The sequence below is a fragment of the Marmota flaviventris genome, chromosome 3 (genome assembly GCF_047511675.1).
Source record: "Marmota flaviventris isolate mMarFla1 chromosome 3, mMarFla1.hap1, whole genome shotgun sequence".
Classification (NCBI taxonomy): Eukaryota; Metazoa; Chordata; class Mammalia; order Rodentia; family Sciuridae; genus Marmota; species Marmota flaviventris.
In genome coordinates this window covers 90,680,799-90,705,817 of record NC_092500.1, presented here as the reverse complement: position 1 = coordinate 90,705,817, position 25,019 = coordinate 90,680,799, and the positions used below count along the sequence as shown (strand labels likewise).

Genomic DNA, 25,019 nt, shown 5'->3' with positions numbered 1-25,019 from the left:
GGGTTACACTCACAGCCCAGTGTCAGTGTTAAGTATGGTGTTGGAATCATCTGTTCTTCAGACTTCTTTAAACTTTTCTGATATCTTGATCAACAATGACACTGTAACTTGTCTACTAAATGTGAGAAATCATTTTTTACTGATAATAATAGTGGTCTGTTGGTAGACATAATACATATTAGAAGAGAGGCTTTTTTTTTTCAAAATGAAAGATATTCAAGATATGTGATTATCTAAAATGATTGCAGACACTCTCCTTGCCCTTGCCTAAGTATAGTGTACACATATCAAGAGGCCTATAAAGGTGGCCCTTAGTAATGAGGCCCTAGACTAAATTCCTCAAGGGGTTTCTGGCCAAGAATATTGGAGGGTCTGCATGACCAATCCAATTCTCTGGAATCTTGACTTTTACTTGAAAAGAAATCTCCTTGTCTACTTATATCTTCCAGAAATAAAGTCGATGTCGGGGATGCTATAAAAGTCCATTCTGGCTGCTGTAACAAAATACTGTATACCAGAAGGTGTGCATGGAGGTGGATACCTGTAATCCCAGTGACTCAACAGGCTGAAGTGGGACAATTGCAAGTTCAAGGTCAGCCCTGGGCAACTTAGCCAGACACTGAATCAAAATTAAATGAAGTAGAGTGCTTGCCTCAGATGTACAAGGCCCTGAGTTCAATCCCCAGCATCACCAAAAAATAAAATAAAACAATAATAATAATAATTAAATGAAAAGGACTGGGGATGTAGTTCAGTGATAAAGTGCTCCTGGGTTCAATCACTAGTACTAGAAAAAAGAAAAAAGTTCATGAATCTTTTTTTTTTTTCATTGTTGTTTTTCAGTACAGAGGATTGAACCCAGGGGTTCTTTACCACTGAGCTTCAACCTCTGCCCTTAATCATTTCTTTTGAGATAGGGTCTCCCTAAATTGCCTATGCTGGCTTCAAACTTGCAAACCTTCTGCCTCTTCAGTCACTGGGTGTACAGGCAGGTGCTACCATGCCCCAAAATAAAAAAACTTCTGTCTTTCCTTTCCTTTCTACCAATTTATATTCTATTTTCCACTGTCTTCCTTGTATCTTTTTTTTTTTTTTTTTTGTCCCAGGGATTGAACCCAGGGGCGCTTAACTACTGAACCATATCCTCAACTCTTTTCCCTTTTTATTTTTTTTAAACTTTTTTAGTTTGAATCCATCCTATTTATTGATTTTTTTTTTAGAGAGAGAGAGAGAGAGAGAGAGAGAGAGAGAATTTTTTAATATTTATTTTTTAGTTTTCGGCAGACACAACATCTTTGTTTTTGTATGTGGTGCTGAGGATCGAAACCGGGCCGCATGCATGCCAGGTGAGCGCGCTACTGCTTGAGCCACATCCCCAGCCCCCCCCCCCTTTTTATTTTTTACTTTGAGAATGGGTCTTTCTAAATTGCTGAGGACCTCACTAATTGTCTGAGGCTGGCTTTGAATTTTCGATCTTCCTGCCTTAGCTTCCCAAATCACTGGGATTACAGTCTTGTGCCACCATGCCCCACTTGCATATATAATCAATTCTTTATTCTTTGCTCTTTTGTTTTACCCTCCTATAAAACCCCTGATGCTTGAGCTATCCAGTATGCCTATCATAGGCACCTACAGGTCTGCAAGCATCTCCACCATCCCATCCCACAGTAGCCACCTAAGTAAAGGTCCTGCAGAGCAGCCAATTCCAATACATTTTGGCATGAGTCCCAGGTTCAGCCTGGGATGATTAAAATTTCTTCCCCTGGATAATTTGTAGTTGAGATTCAAAGTATTGTGTCATTTCTATTATGGCCAAAGACTTGATCAGGAGTCTTATTCAAAATATCCAAGAATGGGCCAGGTGTGGTGGTACATACCTGTAAACCCAGCAGCTCAGGAGGCTGAGGCAGGAGAATTCCAAGTTCAAAACCAGCCTCAGCAATTTAGTGAGGCCCTAAGCAATTTAGTGAAATCTTCTCTCAAGATAAAACATAAAAAAGGGCTGTGGATGTAGCTCAATGATAAAGACCTTTGGTTCAATCTCTGGTATCAAAAAAAAAAAAAAAAAAATCCAAGAATGAGATAACAGGGTCACTGCCATTCAGAATGAATGTGACCATGTTGCAAGCAACAGGGCCTGGAGCCCCTGATATGTCCTTCCTCCCTGTAGTTGTTAGATCATGGGAGGCCCCATGGGTCCTACAAGAGCATTTGTGGGACTCAGTCAGCAGCAATTTACCTGTAATACAGATGTCTTTCAGTATTTAAAAAAATGGTATATGACACTTGGGAGCTCTGGGCAGCCATGCTTCCTGCCATGTTGTTATAGTGCCTCTGTTATAATTTACTTTAAAGACTTCCTTATATACAGTGCATTGTACTCATGTGTAAATGAACTTTAATCTACCCTCTAGGGGACATGAGTTATCATTAGAGTTACCCTTTTAGGAATTTACACTCCAGGGATGGTTATTGTTTGAAGTGCCCTAATCAGGAATCCAGACTCCCCAGGTGGCTACTTAAGCATTTCAAGGAGCTTTATTGAAATTTATACTAGAAGGTTTATTAATTAGCATAAAGGATGTCAGAAGTACACTTTCACTGGTAAAATGAGTGGTCTCACAGACATACAGCTGGTTAGAAAGACTATACAGCCTTACCATCTTGTGTAATGAGATGTAAGAACCCTTGACCAGAATATACGTTTCATGAGAGCAGGAACAGTATATTATCTTTATTCATGGCTATATATCTATCCAGTGCTAAGAACAGTGCTTGTGGGACTGGGGAAATAGCTCAGTGGTACAGCAATTGACTAGTATTCATGAGGCCCTGGGTTCAATCCTCAGAACCAAATAAAATAAAAAAACAACAGGGCCTGACACATAGTTGACACTCACTATATTCAATATACGGTGAATAAAGTGCTAGAAAACCTGGCAACATACTACCTTCTAGGTCTAAGTTCTATTTGGTTTTGTGTTGGCTACTCTTCCCTAATGCTATCAGTTAAATCTTGGAGTCCTCTGCTGATAGACCTGAATAGAAGGTTAGCTGATCCTGCTGTTTATATATCGATCGCTGCAGCCTCCTAAGAGTGAACCTCTCATGCAAGATGCTCTTAGGCATGCCTGAGGACAGAGTCAAGTTTTCCTCAACCTTACATGAACAGGTGGTATGACTTTTCTTTAGTCTACTTACTAATAAAAGTTTATATATTTGGAAGAATTTGGACTGAGTCTTGCATACTTCGTAATCTACGACCTGATATTGAAGTTGTTGGGGAAGACATTTTTAGCTTCCATAAATAAATCAATGGATGCTATTAATATTTACTAAAAGAACCTGATAGCCAGGCATGGTGGTACATGCCTGTAGTCCCGGTGACTGGTGAGGCTGACGCAAGAGGTTTAAGGCCAAATTCAAGGCCAGACTTGGCAAATTTAATAAGATCAATCAATTAATCAATAAAAGTGTGTGTGCGTGTGTGTATGTGTGTGTGTGTGTAGGGGAGGGGGTGTCCAGAGATGTAGCTCAGTAGCACACAAAATAATAAATAAATCAATAAATAAAGAAAGAACCTGACAGCTGCTGAATTGCCAAACTGGCTGAGGTAGGTAAATCTGCAATACAGGGGGAAAGCCCAGTATACTCTGAGAAGGAGAGAAATAAAATTTCGATGTCAGTAACTGTACAGATTAAGGGTCTTATATCTCAAGGAGGTATCAGTGCTGTATAGCAGCGTTTAGGGTGTTTGAGGCTCTTTGAGGCTTTTAGAAGAGATTTGAGCTGGTATGGTGGTACACATCTATAATCCCAAGGACCTGGGACGCAGAGGTAGGAGGATCACAAATTCCAAGTCAGTGTGGGCAATTTATCAAGTCTTCCTCTCAAAAATAAAATTTAAAAGGGCTAGAATGTAGCTCAGTGGTAAAGTGCTTGCCTAGCACGTGTGAGGCCCTTTATTAAAAAAAAAAAAAAAAGATTTTGGTATGAGACCTATTTTCATTGTAGCAAATTTGTACCCTCTAGATTTAGCAGTAAATGATTTTACTTACTAAGAATAGTTTTTAAAAATACATGAGATATATCACATTGTAGTGAATGATGGGAAGTTAGAAAGTGGAAAAAAACAAGTAGAGTTCATGTTTTGGAAGTTTAGATGAAAACAGAATCAATATGTATGGAAAATGTGTAGGGTGGAAAGTGTTGATCATGTTAACGAACTTGTCACTGGAGGAGGTCAGAGGAGTTCCCTAAGAGGGCAACCTCAACTTGGGACTGGTCGAGTTTGTTTTGTTTTCTTGGTGCTGGGGATTAAACCCAGGGACTCTCAACCACTGGGCTATATCCCCAGGCCTCTTTATTTTTTGAGACAGGTTTCACTAAATTGTCTAGACTGGCTTTGAACTTGTAATCCTCCTACATCGCCTCCTGGAGAGCCCGGGTTACAGGTGTGTGCCACTGTGCTGGACAAAAATGGTTTGCTAATTTCAATAAAGGCTAGGTTGCCATTCAAAGACAGTGAGGGTTTGAAATATAGTAGATTAAATAAGATAGAAATTTATTCCTCTGCCATGGAACAGTCTAGTTTGGCTAAACTGGCATGCACCCTTATACCACAAAGTCAGAGGGATTTACATTCCTTCCCTATGGTTGTCTCACCATCTTCTCACGTTGAAGCTGGGTCAAGACAATGTTTTTGGCCTGGTGCGGTGGTGCACATCTGTAATCCCGGCAATTTGGGAGGCTGAGGCAGGAGGAGGATTGTGAGTTCAAAGCGAGCCTCAACAATTTAGTGAGGCACTTAACAACTCAGTGAGACTCTATTTAAAAAGGGTTAGGTTGTGACTCAGTGGCTAAACACCCTTGAATTCAATCCCTGGTACAAATGTTGCTGAAAGCTCTGTCCTTGTCCTCAGTGCCAATCCAATAATGAGAACACGGTTTTAAAAAAAAGGGAAAATAAGTTTATTAATAGCTTTGCTAGAGAAGGAGAAATGCAGGGGAATCCTGTCCCAATGGCTGTGAGATTCTGCCCACCAGCATAGAGGTGATTCAGAAAAAAATGAGATTAGGGAGGAGAGATCAGAAAGGAGCTCAGGGAAAAGAAGATCAGGGAGGAGAAGTTTAGGGGAAAGAAGATTAGGAAAAAGAAAAAAACGTGTAAGTTTCAAAGCCACAGGGATATAGTCAAAATATCAAGTGAATCCCTGTTATATAAACAACAACAGCAACAAAAGCCCACAAAAAATAAAAACCAGTTTTGTTCCAGCACATGGGAAAGGAAGTCAAGTGCAAAGTAGGTGGAAGTTGTACACATTACGTGAAGGGAAAGCGAGGAATGAGAGACAGATAAGCGAGAAATAAAAGACGGAGACCAGGCTGAGACACATATGAGAGTTTATTTGTCAGAGCTGACAAATAAAGGCCATCTCTATAGGAGACAAAACAGGCTTGAGTTCTGGGATTTTTATGGGGGAGGCTCAGGAATCAGAGCTGAGTAGGTCCTAATGCGGGTGGTTAGGTTGGTGTGAGGGAGTGGTGAGCCTTTCTCAGAAAGGCCCTTGAGTGCAAAAGCAAAACTTTTTCCTTAAAACGGTGGCTGTCACTTAAGATGGCTGTCCAGGTGCTAAGCAAGGACCTTATATTCCCCCCTTTTTTGTTTTTTATTGGGCCCCTTAGTGAACAGAGATGTAGGTCAATATTCTATAACTGCTTCCTTCTGGGAAGGGGTGGCATTTGAATCCCTAATTGGGGGCGCAGGATGTTATTGGAAAGATGACAGAGGTTGAGTGGTGGTGGAATGCTATCCCCAGCAGCCCAATTTTTGGTGAGGGATTGGTATTCCTGTAACAAAAGCTGGTTTATAGTTTGGTTAGAGATTTTTTGGATCTGTTCTTGAACCAATCTAATGATGCATGAGGCAAGCATTAACAGAAGGCCTATGACAAGGAGAGGAGTCAGGAAAGAAAGTGCCCACTGGAGAAGGGGTGACTTGGCTGCCGTCCTTCAGCAGAGGAGAGCTGTTGTTTCTGATGTTCAAGGTCCTATTGGCATTGTTTCATCTTATCCTTTACTATATATACCAGACTCATTGACATAAAAATAACATTCCTCCTGTAGGTACAAAGTCCGCCTTTTTCTGCTGTAAGATGGAGGCCCCTTCAATTCTGCAGAACCAGAGCAGCTCAAGAATCAAGCTGGGATTGTATGGTTAGTATGGTTTCAGCAAGTTGCTATAAGTCTCCTTGAAATCGGAATGATAATCCCTGGCAGTAGTACCCCTGGAAGGTGAGTGCAGAATGAGGGAGGAGGGCAAAAATGAAAAAGGGAAGGATGGTACTCATGGTTCTTCAGTGTCCTTGAGGTCCTCAGAGACTTAAGGAAGATGGGAGTCCTTGGAGAAACACTGCAGAGGCTTCATTAGAAAGAGAATTATGGTATGGTAGGTGCCGCAGTCTGGCTGGGCACACAATCACGAGCCACCACACAGCTTGTAGATTCAAACAGCAACTCTTTATTCCCGAACTCACACCAGCCGTCTACAATCACGTTCTGGGGAAATCCACGTTCTCTGCCCAAATCCACCTCCACTGGCTTCTATCTCCAAAATATATTCTGAATCCCGTGAGAACTCAAGGGGAACTCAGGCAGCAGGATACGCCCTATTCCCAGCAGGAATAATCTTAAACCTTAAACCTGGAACCTAAACCGGGAACGCCCTAAACATGATTATCTTAAACCGGGAACACCCTAATCTGCCTTGGTCCTTGAGCAAGGTCACCTACATTCAATGTCACTGTAACATGTCAGCAACATGGGGTACGCTGGCAAGGAAATTGTCATACCTACTTGGCTAATGGCTCCCAGCAGGTAGGGGCTCATCTGATAGGTTGAAGGAGGAGGAGTCCTGGGTATGATCTTCTGTCCCTTTGGAAGCAGGCATAGGGGAGGTGAGAGCTAAGAGGACCTGTGTGGAAAGCAAGAGTTGCAGAGAGAGGGCTGAGAACGTAGAGAGGAGAAGGCCTGAACGTATGATATCTCTTTCCATTTTCCAAAACGCTCACAATAGTTAAAAAGACTCCTGATAATATTGGGAGCTAGAATGCCAGTAAGCAGCCATTTAGAGTTGTTATCCAAAGGATATTGAGGCCAGATCTGATTGCACAAGTGGATAAGTTTTGGGGGGTTTAGGTCCAGGGTGAGAGAGAGACCATAGGTTAGCCCGGAGGCAGCCTAGGGGAGTATGGGAGAGAAAGGATGAGGAGCTGCCCATGGTGAGATGTAGGAGGTGAGTTTAGAGGTGGCATGTCCCCCTGTCTCTAGTATCACCTAGTGGAGAGGATGGTTACACTCAGGGGGTTGTCACCACTGCTGGATAAGCATCGGGGCAGGAGCCTGTAGAGGCACTTGGGCACCTGGCTGGGACTGCATAGTAGGGGCAGAAGCCCGTAGAGATTAACCCAAAACTGAGAGGTAGTCTCACCAGGAACGACTCCCAATTGTCCTCAGTGGTGTGTTCTTAAGACCCAGGACTCAAATAAAAGACCACCTATAGACTCGGTAAACTGTAGAGATCAGCTGTATCTGTGAGAGCTGTGGCTGGAGTTACCCCTGACCACAGGGTAACCCTGGGATTGTGCTGGACAATCAATGGTCAATTCCTGGGACTTATAAGTCCTTTAGGTCGACTGGAGACAGTGGTCTTACCTGAAATGTCCGGTGGTGGTTGCAGAGAGGGCTTTCGGCAGAATGGAGGACCTGGTCCCACGATGGAATCTGGATCGGAGTCCTGGGGAAAGCTCAGTGACCCTCAAAGAGGGAAGCAGGCACAATGGGTTACCTGATCCTGGGTTTTGGCACCAAAATGAAGGGAAAACAAGGAATGAGAGGTAAGTGAGAAATGAAAGACAGAGATCAGGCAACCAGGCAGAGATACATACGGGAGTTTGTCAGAGCTTACAAATAAAGGCCATCTCTCTGTAAGAAAGAGAGGCAAAACAGGCTTGGGTTCTGGGACTTTTATGAGAAAGGCTCAGGAATCAGAGTTGAGTGGGTCCTAATGCGGGCTTAACCTAATGTGGTTGGTATGAGGGAGTGGTAAACCTTTTTCAGAAAGGTCCTTGGGGGGGAAAGTGAAACTTTTTCCTTAAAATGGTGGCTGTCACTTAAGATGGCCATCCAGGTGCTAAGCAAGGATGTTATATTACTTCTTCTCACATTGTCATGGTGAAAATTTAGTCATGGAACTACTAAAAAATGTAAAAAAAAAAATATTAAATTCAGTTTAAAATACTGTATTTTGGGCTTAGGGTATAGGTCAGTAGTAGAGCACAGACAGCATAAATAAATAAATATTTTAAAAAGAGGGTGTCTCAGAATATAGGTCAGTGGCAGAGTACTTGTGTAGCGTAAGTAGGCCCTGTTCCATCCACAGCATCTCTCTCTCTCTCTCTCTCTCACACACACACACACACACACACACACACCAAGAGTGGTAGCAAGTGACTATAGTCCCAGCAACCTGGGAGGCTGAGACAGGAGGATAAATTGAGTTTATTAGTTTGAAAACAGCTTGGGCAACATAGCAAGACCCTGCCTAGGAAAAAAAAAATTTAGATAATTTACCAAGATGTTAAAATTTAGATAGGGCAAGACCAAAAAAGAAACAAGGAGGAAAAGGAAAAAAGAGGCAAGTGCCAAGCATGATAGCATACACCTGTAATCCCAACAATGTGGAAGGCTGATGCAGAAGGGTGACAAATTACAGGCCAGCTTCAGCAACATAGCAAGACTATCTCAAAATAAAAAAACAAAAATGGTTGGAGATGTTGTTCAAAGTACCTCTGGGCTCAATTCCCAGTACTGGTGGGGAAAAAAAGCTAAGAGTTTTGAACATTGAATAAAGGGTTTTTCTTTAATTGGCTAGAAAGTCAGACATAAACTATGTGACAAAAAATATGACTATGTTACTCATCTTTCACATTTTACCTAATTTTTTTTATCTGTAGTTTATAGGAAAGCATTTTACTAAATTCAAAATGAGAAACTACCAAAAATACCAGTACACACATGACCTCTTTAGTGTGGAAGGGTGTCAGCCAAAGCAGTTAATTCTCAAAATGGCAAGGTTATACTGATAGATTCGAACTCAAAATCTATAATGTTTTGGCTGTGTTTCCATTGCATAACGGGGACTTACAGGCTACTTGGGCTGCCGATTTCCAATGGGTGACTAAAAGCAGGATAAAGCTTGGCATTCCTACCTTTACTGTGTATCTGTCTCATTTATTACCTTTAACTTGGAGTCAGATTCCTGCTCAAATCTGCACATACACAATGATCTTTTAAGGAGTATCTGGCTGAAAACTGGTGATACAAAGTTGATTAGCATAAAATTTACCTAACCTATCTCATCCCACATCAAGATTGAAGATGTCAGGATAAGAGTAACTAAGATATTTTCAAGATTCAAGGAACAGGGAGCCTTGCAAGCAGATCACCCCATGATAAGACTGACCTTCTAGGCAGGAGCAGTTTCCCCATGAAGAGAACTGAGGCATAGCAGGAACACTCATCTCATCATGGAAACCAACTGCCTCCCCACATCATGATGGTTTTCCAGGGCCTGGCAGAACAGAGGGATAATAGTGTTCAACCAGATCACAGTTTGACCAATACTGCTCTTGTTCCCTGCCCCAGTTCTTCTCCTATTTAAGCTTGAAGCTCCTATCAGTACTCTAGAAGATAGGGCCAAGGACACTCATTCCCCTTGTGTTCACAGTATGGCTATACTAAATATTAAATTCTTTTCTATTTCCTTTCTTTTTCTTCTCCTTTGTCATTTGGACAAGTGATCAAACCTGATTTGTTGAAACTCCCTGAAGTCAGGGTCCCCTGGCTTAGGACTCTGTAAGATGGCAGTCTGCAGTTGGAAACACTTGTACAGATTCCTAATTGACCATAATCACAGAAACTCAGGAGGCTAAAGTAGGAGGATCACAAGTTTGAGGCAAGCCTCAGCAATTAGAGAGATCCTGTCTCAAGAGAAAAAGTAAAAAGGGCCCAAGATGTGGCTCAATAGTAGAGCACCCTGGGGGTTTAATTTCTAGTACTCCCCCCCCCAAAAAAAAATAGAACATCTTACAAAATGATACTTTTTTTTCCCCAGTACTGGGTGCTACATCCCCAGTCTTTTTTACTTTTTATTAAGGATGGCCTTGAATTTAAGGTCCTCCTGCCTCAGCCTCCTGAGTCACTGGGATTACAGGCCTGCATCACTGTACCAGGGAAGATGTTACCTCTTTTCATGCATATTTTCCTTAAACTCTATGTCACTCAGAGATGAGGTCATTATGGTGTTATTGATCTTGTTCACCATGGTAGTATCAACACTCAAAAACTAAATAAAGGAACCTAAAATCAAGGTGTAAAATGTAATACAGCTTCCAATTTTAGAGACTTTTGAGAAGCATCTCATTTGTAGTATAGACTTAGTCTTGGTTTAAGTCTAAACTGGGTCTGTCGCTGGGGTTCAAGCATGCCTGGGCATGTCTGGCAAACTGGTGAGGCAGGACTGAAAGAAAACTGCTTACAAGTTGCTGAGGCTGCTTTCTAGAACAGAACCCATTTTAGTGGAAGACAGAATCAGAGAAGCCTTATAAGAAAGACTTAGTCATTGGATACGGAGTAATAAATGCAGCGTGGGGTAGCTGTTACTCAAATCTGTCACCAATCTAGGTTCATGAAAGCATGTCTGGATCTCTAAGGGAAACAGAGCTCTGAGTAAAAACATAAAGAGCTGTTTCACTGAAAACTGTGTATAATACTAGGCATAGCAGTTGGCTTCGGGGTTCCCCTAACAGAGGTGGGACACAGTGATCTCCATTTCTTCTAACTATGCCCTGGCTTTTGCTGTTTTGTTTGGATTGTAAATCCTGGTAGACACCTGCCTGTAGTGCCTAGAACAGTAAAGCAGGGTGGGGGCTGGGAGAGAAGTGTTTGGGCACCTGAGAGACCCACCCCAGGGATCTCGGAAAGCTGATGTCCTGATTAATTTAGGAGGCTTAGGAGGTAGAGGAATTAGTGAAATTCAAGTTATTCCATTGAGCTACAACCCCAGTCATTCATATATGTATGTGTGTGTGTGTGTGTGTGTGTGTGTGTGTGTGTGTATATATATATATATATATATATATATATATATATATATATATATACTTTTTTTTGTATTGAGGATTGAACCTGGGGTGTTTTGCTACTGAGCTACATCCCCAGCCCCCCTGCTTTTTAAAAAATATTTTTTTTTAGTTGTAGATGGACACAATATCTTTATTTATTTTTATGTGGTGCTGAGGATCTAATCCAGTGCCTCACATGAGCAAGGCAAGCACTCTACTACTGAGCTAAAACCACAGCCACAGCGACAGCCACAGCCCTTTTTATTTATTTATTTATTTATTTATTTTATGAGACAGGGTTTCACTAAGTTGCTTAGGATTTCACTAAATTTCTGAGGCTGGTCTGGAACTTGCAATCCTCTTGTCTCAGCCTTTTGAGTCATTGGGATTACAGGCATGCACCACTATGCCTGGCTTCCCTTTTTACTTTTTATTTTCAAGTAAGATCTTGCTAAGTCCCTGAGGCTGGCCTCAAACTTGGGATCCACCTTCTTTGGCCTCCTGAGTTGCTGGAATTATAGGTGTGTGCCACTATACCCAGCAAAATTCAAGTTATTGTTCCTAATTGGAATAATAGGTTGATGGTTGGTAAGTTTGAAAACCATCTCCAATCGAATAGCTCCTATGGAATGGTGCGTTACTGGGCAACTTTATTTATATAGAATAACACATTCTCCAAGCTGAAAGGAAATAACTGTAGAACAGTGATTCTCAATCCATGAAAGATAGGTGCTGGAGATAGAACCAGGGCCTCTAGCATGCAAGGCAAGTGCTATACCACTGAGCTACACCCCCAGCATAAAATTTTTTTTTCAATTGTCAGTAGCATGATAAATTTGTAAAATGCAGTTAAAGTGAGTTACCAGAATAATTAAATAATTGATGACAGAATATAAGCCCTAATTTTTTTATTATATTAGTAATTTTATGTAGTCAGTTGTTACAGAAATTTCTATAAAAAGCTAATTTCTTTACTTATCTAGTTGCTGACTGCTAATGAACAGCCTTCAATAGGGACTGTTCTGCAGACCACATTTAGTACAGTATTATCCAACTTCTCACCTGCTGCTGCCGAAAAGATCCATCACCTAGAGTCCTGCCTCTAATTATACACTTCAGGGACTTAAACTTTGAGGGTAGAACACTGATATTACATGGGAGAATGGCTGTGTTCTAAAGAAATGCAGACAGTTGTGATAGTGGTGATAGCAACTAAACCAAGAGAAGATAGGGAAAGCGGGGTGGGGGAAGGAGAGAGTATTGTCAAGACATTTAAAATACACTGTAGCAAAGAGACACTCATGATTTACTCCAAAAAGCCCATTTTTAAGATGCTTCATTTTAGTATTCAAGTATAAAGCAGCTACAATTTTTCATTTGTGGCTTTGATATCTGTAATTTCCATTCATTTTTTTTAACTCTCTCTCCTATACATTAGATAGATGTATAAATTAAATCATATTCCATCTTTTTTTTTTTTTAATAGTGGGGATTGAACTCAGGGGCTCTCTACTACTGAACCACATCCCCAGTCCTTTTTTTTTTTTTTAATTTTTGATACACAGTCTTACTAAGTTGTCCAGGCTGGCCTTGAACCTGTGATCCTCCTGCCTCAGTCTCCTGAGTTGCTGGGATTACAGGCATGGGCTATTACATAGAACCTGGTTTACATCATATCTTCATTAAAATATCTCAGTGCATACCCATTGTCTGTCCATGTTAAAACTTTTAATTCAAAACCTTCTGTAATCTAATCTTATACATGTGTGTGTATGTAATACATACACACACACATGAACAAATATTCAATGGCTTCCTCTTTATTTTCTTTGTGCCTTTGCACTCCAAATCTGACACATTTTCATTTATGTTTGCAGATATCTGGTTTGAAGCCCCTATTTATTTTCACAAGATATAGCACAGCCACAAGATGATCCAAGGGTTGCAGAGTGATGACGTGACTAGTTAACAGAAATTACATATGGCTAACTTGTTGCTGAGATATTCTGAAATAATGACTCCTAAACCAGCAAATTATCTGTATCTCTGTATCAGAACCTCAATATAGCACTAGATACAGTTTTTATCACAATATTTACTAGAATAGGTCCAGAAAAGAACTGCAAAAACATTTATTAAGGTATACATGGACAAATACCTAGAAGCTGAGTGTGTAGAGCGGAGAAGTTGAGTGATTTGGCTCTGGCCTGGAAGGGACAGCCAGAATGTTAAGAGATAGGCATAAAATAGGAATCAGGAAGTGGGGCTTCTGCATCCAGCCTGACAGTCCTATAATTACAGACAAATCCACTCTCTTCTCTGAACTCTAATTTCCTTACCATAAAATGAAATTGCTGGGCTTGGCACAGGATGCAATCTAATCTTTAACTTCTTCTTCTTCTTCTTTTTTTTTTTTTTTGGTAAGCTTTCTAGCTGTCTGTGATTTCTATGATTAATTAGCCCTGTGGGGTTAGGGTTTGCTTGTGTGTGTGTGACTGAGGGTTGAACTCATGCTTCACACATAGTAGGCAAGTGTTCTTCCACTGAGCCATCTCCAGTCCCAGCTTTTTGTCTTTTTGGTACTGGGGATTGAACTCAGGGCCCCTGAACTACTGAGCCACATCTACAGCCCCTTTTATATTTTATTTAGAGACAGGATCTCACTAAGTTGCTTAGGACCTTTCAAGGTTGCTGAGGCTGACCTTGAACTTGAGGTCTTCTTATCTCAACCTTAACCTCTGGAGTAGCTGGGATTACAGGTGTTTGCCACCACCCCTGGCACAAATAAACTTTTACACTCTTCCATCCATTGCTTCTCTAGAGTTAACCCTTACATACAATTTTTTCTATTCACTGTTAGAAATACCAGAGTGTCACAAGGAATCAAACATGTGCTCAGAAGTAGTTAAGCAAGGCAAACTTTACTTCTTCTGAAGAGTGGGCTACTGAAGGTAGTCTGGCAAGCAAGCACAGTCCATCTGGTTTTATCCCTGATGCAGCACTGCCTCTTGCTCTGACAGGAGGAGCTTGGGTTTACAATCTACACTATTGGCTAATTTTTAAATTGGGGCGGGCAAAGGGAAGGGTCATAATTAAAATGGCTATTATTGGATACAGGTTGAGAAGACACATTTACATTCCAATTAAGGCTAAATACTATATTCTGATTCTTTTTTTTTTGGAACAAAGATTGACACCAGGGGTGCTTAATCACTGAGCCACATCCCCAGCCCTTTGTATTTTTTTACTTTGACATAGGGTCTCCTGAGTTGCTTAGTGTCTTGCTAAGGTTGAGGTCTTGCTAATTGCTGAGCCTGGCCTTGAACTTGCGGTACTCCTGCCTTAGCCTCCCAGGCCGATGGGATTACAGGTGTGAACCAGCACAACTGGCTAAATACTATACTCTGAAAGTGGACCAATGTACTGTTTCTCACAACTTTTTGTGACCCAGCTCTAAATAATGAAACTAGATGTAGTTGTTATATTTTTGCTACATGCATCTGTTGCAATACTACATACTTTACTAAGTTTTTCTTGGTGAACTCTGAAAAGTGAACCTTGTCCAGCCATCTACTCCGGAGGCAGAGGTAGGAGGATCTCAAGTCCAGACCAGCCTTGGTAACTTAGTGAGACTTGTCTTAAAATAAAAAAGGATGGTAATATAACTGAGTGATAGTGTACCCAGTATGGGGGAAACAAAACAAAACAAAACAAAAAACCCTTAATTTTCAGTTAAATTGGGAGAGTTTTTTATTTTCAATCCAGGATAGTAATACATTCCTTATCTTTTTCAAAGAAAGGCTTTGAAGTGTTCACTGTTTCAAATTAGTACCTTGCAGTGTAGGCACATGTGTGAGGATATCTTGTAAACTATAATGTCTCATTTATTATTCACTGTTTTGACTTTTGCTTTCCCTTGAGGCAACATTTCCCTCTACCACCATCCAAAGGACTAATACTGGTGTACTCAAGATATAACGAACACTTTCTAGGATGTATTGGAGCACAGAGACTGTAATTTTTTTTGGGGGGGGGCAGTGCTGGCAATGGAACCCAGGGCTTCATGCATGCTAGACAACACTACCATGGAGCTAGGCTACAACCAGAGACTCTGTTTTAAGGTAATCAGTTCTAGATCTTCATTTCCCTTGAGTAAGCATTCCAAAACTTGATGTATCAGATCATGTCCCCTGGGGTCAGGATGTAATGTGGGCTCCTCTCCAACCTCCTCTTAGCCTAATTGCTTTTCTTTAGCAAAGGCATAACTTTTCCTCTTATATAAAATCTTACTAAGGGAAAATACCTCTGCAAAAATCTTAAGGGCTTCAAAAAAGGGACAATTGACTGGTGAATGAGAATGGGTAATGGGTAATATCCTTTCATATTGGGGGGGGGTTCTGTTACTCGCAAGAAAGTTGAAAGAATTGCTAACTACTAGATGATTAAAAGTGTTTTTTCTTTGTTAGAACTCTGTGATTTATTTATTTTTCATGTGGTAATGGGGATCCAACTCAGTGCCTCACATGTGCTAGGCAAGCATTCTGACCACTGAGCCACAAAACCAGCTGTGCAATTTTTTTAATTTTTGGTGGAAGGAGTTGGAAGAATTGAGTACCATGATTATGAGAACCACTATTCATTCTTTTCTGCTTACTTATGTGAAAAATTTTCTCAATGCTTATTATAAAGTCCTTGCTTAGCATCTGGATGGCCATCTTAAGTGACAGCTGCCACTTTAAGGAAAAAGTTTTGCTTTCCCTTCAAAGGGCCTTTCTGAGAAAAGCCAACTCTGATTTTTGAGCTTCCCCCATAAAAGTCCCAGAACTCAAGCCTGTTTTGCCTCTCTCTCTCATAGAGAGATGGCCTTTGTCATCTCTGACAAATAAACTCTTGTATGTATCTCTGCCTAGTTTCTGTCTCTCATTCTTGGCTTTTCCTTCACTTTGTGTCTATGGAATTGAAAACCTGGAAGAGAATCGATGCTGAACTCTTTCTTATTTCACTAATACTTATCCACTATTAAACTAGTTGGAAAAAGTCTACCCAATTCCATGTCCCAAAGATGCATTTCCAGTACATTTTTACTTTTGGGTTGAACATTTAATTACACAAAATTTCAAGATTATTTATTTTCATCAGTTGAAATGAGACTTTTTTTTTTTTTTTTTTTTGGTACTGGGGATTGAACTCAGGGGCACTCACTCATGAGCCGCTTCCCAGCCCTATTTTGTATTTTTTTTAGAGACAGGGTCTCTCTGAGTTGCCTACCACCTCAATTTTGCTGAGGTTGGCTTTGAAGTCAAGATCCTTCCTCTCAGCCTCCCAAGATGCTGGGTTTACAGGTGTGGGCCACTGCGCCCGGCTGAAATGAGACTCTTAGACCTTTATGGTCACAGAAAATACACAACCTGTACATGTCAACTTAGGTACACATTTTTACTACAGGGAAATTGGTAAGCTAATCAATAAGAGTTCAATGTAACTGGATCATTAGGATAAAATTTGGGGGCGGGTGTGGAATGTAAATGTGAGTTCCAGAAAACTACAACAAAGACTTCAAGTTCTCCAAGCATAAAAAGGATTGTATTTTTTTATATATATTTATTTTTATATGGTGCTGAGGATCGAACCCAGGGCCTCACATGTACGAGGCAAGCACTCTACCACTGAGCTACAACCCCAGCCCAAGGGTTGTATTTTAAAAAGTGGATATTGGTGGAAATTAATTCCCTCCATACATTTTTAAAAATGAGACAGCGGAGCATGGTGGCCCACACTTGTAATTCCAGAGGCTGGAGAGGCTGAGGTAGGAGGATCCCAAGTTCAAAGCCAGCTTCAGCAATTTAGCTCAGGACCTCAGCATTTTAGCCAGGCGCGGTCTAAAAATAAAAAATAAAAAGGGCTGGGGACGTGGCTCAGTGGTTAAGCGACCCTGGATTCAATCCCTGTTACAGATAGATGAAATTAACAAATTGGGAAAGAATGCAGATGTCACTTTAAACTTTACAAAACTGTTTTAGGGGGCTCATGAACTGAAAAACTTCAAGACCTTGAACCAAGGATGTTGGCTTCCAGTTTGTGATCTCTCCATCCCTTGGGATACTCAAACACACATTAGATTAAAACCTGTGGCACTCTGTTGCACACGTGGACTTAATATCTTGCATTGTAATTCTTATTTTGTTCATTTTAATTGCCTTTCCTCGCAGAATGTAAGCTTTCAGAAGGCCAGGCACTTGTTCGATTGCTGGCTCTGCGCCTGCATCTAGGAGACACTCCCCAAACACCCCCTGAATGAATGACTTAATCGTGAGAACTCGGAGGGCGGTTAAAATCCCCAGCCAGCTTTCGGCCGCGACGGCTGGAAGGGCGTGGGAAGGCCGGGAGGAAACTCTTGAGCACTCTGTGGGGCCCGGCGGGGGTTCGGGCGCAGAACTCGCCGCGGGGGAGGTGCCCTCTAGTGCCGCCGCGCAGGCGCGCAGCCTTCTCCGCGTGAGTGCGCGCAGTCGCGCGCCTGTCCCCGCGCGGGCTCCGTAGCGCGTGTGCAGGCTGACGCAGCTCGCGAGCCCTCCTCCTGCTCTGCAGCGGCGGCAGCGGAGTTTTGGGCGTTTGGGAGGGGGCGAGGGAGCGAGAGTAGAGAGAGGGAGGCGGTGGGGCGGGGAGGAGGAGGAGGAGGAGGAGCTGGCGCCGCCATGGCCGCCGCTATCACCGACATGGCCGACCTGGAGGAGCTCTCCCGCCTGAGCCCTCTGCCCCCCGGCAGCCCTGGCCCAGCGGCGCGGGGCCGGACTGAGCCCCCCGAGGAGGAGGAGGAAGAGGAGGAGGAGGAAGAGGAGGCGGAGGCCGAGGCTGTGGCGGCGCTGCTGCTAAACGGCGGCGGTGGGGGCGGCGGAGGCGGCGGCGGAGTGGGGGGCGGCGAGGCGGAGACGATGTCGGAGCCGAGCCCTGAGAGCGCCAGCCAGGCCGGGGAGGACGAGGACGAGGAGGAAGACGAGGAGGAGGAAGAGGACGAGAGCAGCAGCAGCGGCGGGGGTGAGGAGGAGAGTAGCGCCGAGAGCCTGGTGGGCAGCAGTGGCGCGAGTAGCAGCGACGAGACGCGCTCGCTGAGCCCCGGCGCCGCCAGCAGCAGCAGCGGGGATGGGGACGGCAAGGAGGGCCTGGAGGAGCCCAAGGGACCGCGGGGCAGCCAGGGCGGCGGCGGGGGCGGCAGCAGTAGTAGCAGCGTCGTCTCTAGCGGCGGCGACGAAGGCTATGGGACCGGGGGAGGCGGAAGCAGCGCGACCTCCGGGGGCCGGCGAGGCAGCCTGGAGATGTCGTCGGACGGGGAACCTCTGAGCCGCATGGACTCGGAAGACAGGTCAGTGCACCGAAGCGTTTCCCTATTCCCTTCCTCTTCTCGAACTCCCGGACCCCTCACAGGGACCAAGGGGACTTTTTGCCGTGATCTCCCCAGCTCCCCGAATTCTCGGCCCCTCCCCCAGGCTCTCAACTCGGAAATCCCTGGCCGCCGCCGCGCCCCTCTCGGATAGCGGCTTCCAACTCTCAAACCATTCCCCCCCAACTCTCCTTTCCCCGCCCTCTTTCCCCTCGGCTCTGCACTCCTTTCGGACCTAAGGACTGCTCTAACTTCGGAGACAATCCCCAAACAGGCCCAGACCCTCTGGCCGAGCAGAAGAGGGCCTTGATGTACACCTCGGTACACAAGGTTAGCTTCATCCAACCGTGTTCGTGAACACTTGTCAGAACTATAATTGACAAGTGTTTTCCAATATGGCTGGTCTCGCTTGGATTTAACAGAACTTCCTTGTCCAGGGAGGAGACCCCAACTATCACTTTTTTCTACTTTAAAAAAAAAAAAAAAGACAATTGTTTTATATTTAATCATTACCACCAAAATTCCATATTTGTACTCAGTAATGCGGTCTCCAACGAGATTTTAATCTGTCCTAATTGTTTTCTGATCAAATCTGGGAGAAAGTTGAAAACACAAAAATCATTGTGGAAAAGAATAGTGAATTAATAGCCTTTTAAAATAACTTCGCTCAATCAAAGAGAGTTGAAGTGGTAACAAAATGTATTCATGAAGGTAAAACAGTATGTAGCTTAAAATCTTTATTACATGGTAGTATTTCACCATGAGAGTCATGGTTTAATTGATAATATTTAAAGTCGTGTGTTGGTGAGGTCTCCAATTAGTGTTTTTCTAAAGCTCGTTAGAAGTAACTGGAGATTGACAAAAAAGCATCCCCCATTTTCCTCCCCCAGGATATTTAAGAAATTTGTTCTAATAGTATGTGCTTCTATTATTATCTCTTTGGAATACTTAATATTTTAAGTAGTGTGTTTTTAATGTATTTTAAAAAGAATGAAATCATGCATATTCTGCTTCTAAAGTATGTTAGCATTTATTTTGACTATCTGCTAATGTTTTAATGAACAATAGAATTTTAAAAAGTTGATAGTGATTTTAATTTAAAAGTTTAATTCTGAAGTTTTAGGAATTCTGATTGTTAACTGATAAAAATGAACTCCGTATAGTTAATGCTCCAAGGACTTCAAGAATTGGAATATTTTGAAAATCTAATATTAAATTATTTTTGACATTTTAATACTTAGTTAACAAGATACCTTTATATAGAATAAAATAAATGGTTTAAACCTTAAGAAAGGTTTTGAACTGTATAGGCACGGAGATAGACAGGAAGGAGAACATCAGAAAATTAAAAATTGATGTGAATTCCAGAATGAAGCATGTGCTATTTATCATTTTACTATTTATATTTTTCATTGATAGCACTACACATTTGAAAGTTGACTTTATGCTATCGGCATCCAATGGTGGTTTTTCTGTTTACCTAGAATGGATAATGTGACAGACATTTAAACTGCCTTGCACTGCAGTTTAAATGTCTCCACCTCTTCTTCAAAACTATGGTACAAGATAGGTAATATTTTGACTTCCATTTAACAGATGAAGAAGCAGTTTGTGTGTATGGCATGGAAATGATAGAGCTGAATCTGAACAAAGGTTCTCAAGTTCAGTGTCTCCACTTCAGGAGAGTTATAATAAATCACCTTAAATAACAAGTGGTATGTTTCAGTTTTGTTTTAATTAACATCTACCTATTACATCACTTCAGGAGACAATGAATTATATATATTGGTCAAGTGAAATTTTGGTTTCACTTGATATTTATTAGATATTTATTTGAATTTCTGATTTTTATACCTTATCTCAGAGTAAGGAGTAAAATTGGTGTTCCAAGTCAAAAAAAGGATTAAAATTTGATAACCAAACATAATTTACTTTAATGCTTAAATACTAGAGACTGCAAAATATTATAGTTTTATTACTTCATGGTGGTAGATTTTTACTTGTATGAGAAAACCTATGTAGTGAAACTGGACTGTGGTCTTTATATTCTGAAATAACCTCCTTGTTAATTTTGAAAGTTTTTTTGTTTTCAGAGTTATTTAAATTTGGGAAGGATTCGTAATTCTTACAAACTATACTTCAGATCACACAACTCTATGTGGATATCATAGGTTGATTTCATGGTAATCTTTTGTAATTGGTGGAAGAGTATAGTAGTATTAAAGTACTTTTAAAATATTGGAGCACTCCTGTGACAGCAATTCTATTATCATTAGAACCTTGTTTATATTGGACTATCTATTCTGTTTTTCTGTTGTTTTGAAATTATATTATACTTTTTTATCTGATGTGCTTTAGGCTGTTGAAATTTGTTAAATATTTTTGTTGGTGCTTTTTATTTTTATTATTTATTGGTACTGGGAATTGAACAGAGGGGTAACTTTACTAGTGAGCTACACCCTCTAGCCCTTTTTACTTTTTAATTTTGAGGCAGAGTATTGATAAGTTGCTGATGGTCTGACTTATTTGCTAAGGTTGGCCTTGAACTTGCAATCTTCCTTCCTCCTTCAGCCTACCAAGTGACAGACTACAGGTGTGCTGGTTTATTTAAGAGAATTAAAACCAAGACTAGAGTTTGTGACCTGAGATGTCATTTACAAACATGTATTGAAAGTATTGAGTAATGAAAAGTGACTAATTTATAAAATGATTAAATGACACTTGATACAAAAAATATTGACTATTTTTCCTAGGGAAAGTTATTTAAAGCCAGTGATAAATTTACAAACATGTTTGTTTTGGATTGAAAATCTAAAGTTGATATATAATATTACTTATGTAATGCAGATAATAGAATTTTCTTCAGGGGGTATATTTAGCTGTGTGACCCCACTAAAACTTAGCTATTCTTTTACTTTGAATCTAAACTTTAGGTACTTTTAAAAAAGTTAACTAAGATACTTATGATACTAAGTTAACTTTGAAAAAATTATTTTTAATACATCATTTCCTTTTTCTCATTTCTGTTTTCTAATAACATTTAGGAGAGGGGCTGGGGATGTGGCTCAAGCGGTAGCGCGCTCGCCAGGCATGCGCGAGGCGCTGGGTTCGATCCTCAGCACCACATAAAAATAAAATAAAGATGTTGTGTCCACTGAAAACTAAAAAATAAATATTAAAAAATTCTCTCTCTCAAAAAAAAAAACATTTAGGGGAAAAAATCAATTTAGGAAACATTTGTTGAGTGAATCATCCAAATAGTAATTAAATGCCACACTTGTACTGAATATGTATTGATACTAAAAAGATAATGCCAAAGCAGAGCATGGTGGTGCATGCCTGTAGTCTCAGCTGCTAGGGAGGCTGAGGCAGAAAGATTGCAAGTTTGAGGTCAGCCTGGGCAACTTAAGACCTTGTCTGAAAAAATAACAAGGTCTGTAGATACGTAGCTCAGTGGTAGAGTGCTCCTGGGTTCAATCCCCAGTACTTGGGGGTTAGGTGGGGGAAGATGAGAAAACAGGAGACATGGTCTCAGTTTCAAGTAGTAAATTAACTTTTTAAAATAGAATTTTAAACATAAAATACCCGTGAACTTATTAAAGTACTTGCTGTTGAATTAGATTTATGAAAGTACTGCTCTTAGCTTCTTATATATATGGTTAATTTGACAACAGCCTATCTTTTGTGGTGGTTGTTGTTTTTTCTTCCTCCAGTATAAGCCATGACTTACTTTGAAAAAGCTAAATTGGCCTGGCCTGGTGGTACATGACTATAATCCTGGTGACTCAGAAGGCTGAGCAGGAGGATCACAAGTTCTAGGCCTGCTTGGACAACTTAGTGACACCTGTCTCAAACAAATAAAAAGGGCTGGGGATGTAGTTAGAGGCATAGCACCCTGCGTTTAATCACTAATACTACAAAATAAATAAATAAAAACCTTAAGATAACTTTCAATTATCAGTCTTTCTGAGTAATCCAGATGTAAAGTGGAAGATGCATACATAAGCATTGGGAATTAAGAAGAAAGGGTATATTTAGTATAGAATTAACAGTCATCAAAGGACATAGGCCTTTATCATTTTATGGGTCAGAGTTTGGAACTCCTAGCCCTACAGGTTGCAAATTTTGAGATATAGCTTGCTTGGACATTAGGAAAATTTGTTTATATAGTCCAGTATCCCAGTAAGATGATTAGGAGGGCTGGGGGGGTATAGCTCAGGTGGTAGAGTGCTTACCTTGCATGCGTAAGGCCCCAGGTTCAATCCCCAGCACCACCACCCTCCCCCTGCCCCCCCCCCCACAAAAAAAAAGATTTACTAAGGATCTGTACAATTGAGTCAAAAAATACTTTGCGTAAAGTAATATATTGTTCCTACTTGATGCTACAACTCCCTTTCACTAGCTACCCCTTGCCCCTTTCGTTTTGGTATTGGGGATTGAACTCATGCGCTCAACCACTGAGCCACATCCCCAGCCGTGTTTTTTTTTTTTTTTGAAATTTTACTTAGAGACAGGATCTCACCTTAGTTGCTCAGTGTCTTGCCATTGCTGAGGCTGGCTTTGAACTCCTGATCTTTCTGCCTCCGCCTCTGGAGTTGCTGGCATTGTAGACGTGTTGTTGATCTTTCTGCCTCAGCTTCTGGAGTCCCTGGGATTATAGGCGTGTGCTACTGCCTGACTAGCTACCCATTTTAATTAAATTGCAGCTGTTAGCAGTCTGTCCAGATCCCCCCCCCCCCCCCCCCCCCCCCGCGCCCCAGTCTAGGGATTGAACTCAGGGCCTAGCACATGCCAGACAAGTGCTCTACCACTGTGGTATATATCCAGCACCCCTGTCGCCTGGCCCTTAAAAAATTATTATGATTTATTTGGTACTAGGGATGGAAACCAGGGGTGCTTAACCACTGAGCCACATCCCCAACCCTTTTTATTTTGAGACAGGATCTCCCTAAGCTGCCTAAGTCCTCACTAAGTTGCTGAGGTTGTCTTTGAACTTTAAATCCTTCTGCCTTAGGCCCCCCCCCCCCCCCCCTTTCCCACTGCTGGGATTAAAGGCGTGTACCACTGTGCCTGGCTGAATTAAATTTTATTTTGAGACAGGGTCTGGCTAAATTTCCCAGGCTGCCCTCAAACTTGTGATCCTCCTGTTTCAGCCTCTCATAGAGGTGGGATTACAGTTATGTATCTACTACACTCAGCACCCTCTTTTATTTTGATGAAACAGGAAAAAGAGCTTCTAATATTTCTTAGTTTTCATTGGTGACATGTTGTTGCTTTCAGTTAAGTAAGATTTGGCAGTGTTAAAATGAAACAAGGACAATAAAACCCCCACAGATTTCAATATTGTACTTATATGGAGAGGTTCTAAGGAACTTAAAAAAAAAAACAACAATAAACAATGACTATTTTGTTGGGTCAGTTAGGAAGTCCTGTATGTAGGCTAGGTTGCTACCAAACACAGGTATTACTATGTTTAGAATGCTTCCCACTTCATCCATCTTGCCTATTGGAGTTAGATTTTTAATCCAGGTAGATTTTTCTGTAGCTCCTAGCAGAAAACTTCCTTACATCCAATGTGAACAGATTTTATTCCTTGCCTATTGTTTAATGCTGGGTAACAAATTTCCCCATAATTTAGCAACTTGAAGGCTTATTCTTATAAGGTTGCAGCAAAGGTATTGGTAGCACTGCAGTGAGATAGGAAGTATCATCAAAGGTGGCTCACTTATGTAGCTCTTGAGCAGAAGGCTCAACATTTTACTAGCTCAACATCTCCATAGGGCTGTTTGTGTAGCCATTTCTCCCAAGTGAGTTGATAAAGAAAGAGAAGGAAGCCATAGTGATCTTTTATGACCCAAATATATCTGCTCATGTTTGTGTATTTTCACTTAGCAGGTTAGCTTTTTTTTTTTTTTACGTATAGTTTCTGATGAATTTCTTCAAAAATTTTGACATAACCGTTTATAGCCCATCAAATTTCTGCAATGAATGTTCTCCTGGCCTTAAACTTGGCTTTTCCTTTTAAAGTAGTGGGAATCGAACCTAGGGCTTCACACATGCTAGCTAAGTGGTCTTTCATGAGCTATATCTCCATCCCTGTTTACTTTGTATTTTGAGACAAGATCTTGCTAAGTTTCCCAGGTTGGCCTCAAACCTGCAGTCTTCCTGCCTCAGTCTCCCTAAGTGCTGGGATTACATGTGTGTGCCACCACCTGCATTATTAAAGTGTTTCTGAGGTACTAGTGACATCATTTCTGTTAAAAGAATCTTGTGAGCTTGGAACAGTGGCATTCACCTGTAATGCCAGCACCTTAGCAGTCTGAAGATAGAGGATTGCAAGTTTGAGGCTAGCATGGGCAACTTAGTGTCTCAAAAAGGAGTGGGAATGTAATGTAGCCCATTGATAGGGTGCCCCTGGGTTTATCCTCAGTACAAAAAGAGGAAGAAAAAAAAATCCTGTG

General features: G+C 41.4%; 1 protein-coding gene across 1 annotated transcript in view; it reads left to right on the top strand.

Moving 5' to 3' along the window:
- The first annotated feature begins 17,865 nt into the window (after positions 1-17,865).
- Positions 17,866-25,019, top strand: part of Aebp2 (AE binding protein 2) — an 81,012-nt gene continuing 73,858 nt past the window's right edge. Inside the window, exon 1 of the mRNA XM_027955994.2 lies at positions 17,866-18,540. Within this exon, the coding sequence (XP_027811795.1) occupies positions 17,876-18,540 (665 nt within the window). The 5' untranslated portion in view covers positions 17,866-17,875. The remainder of the gene's footprint in view (positions 18,541-25,019) is intronic.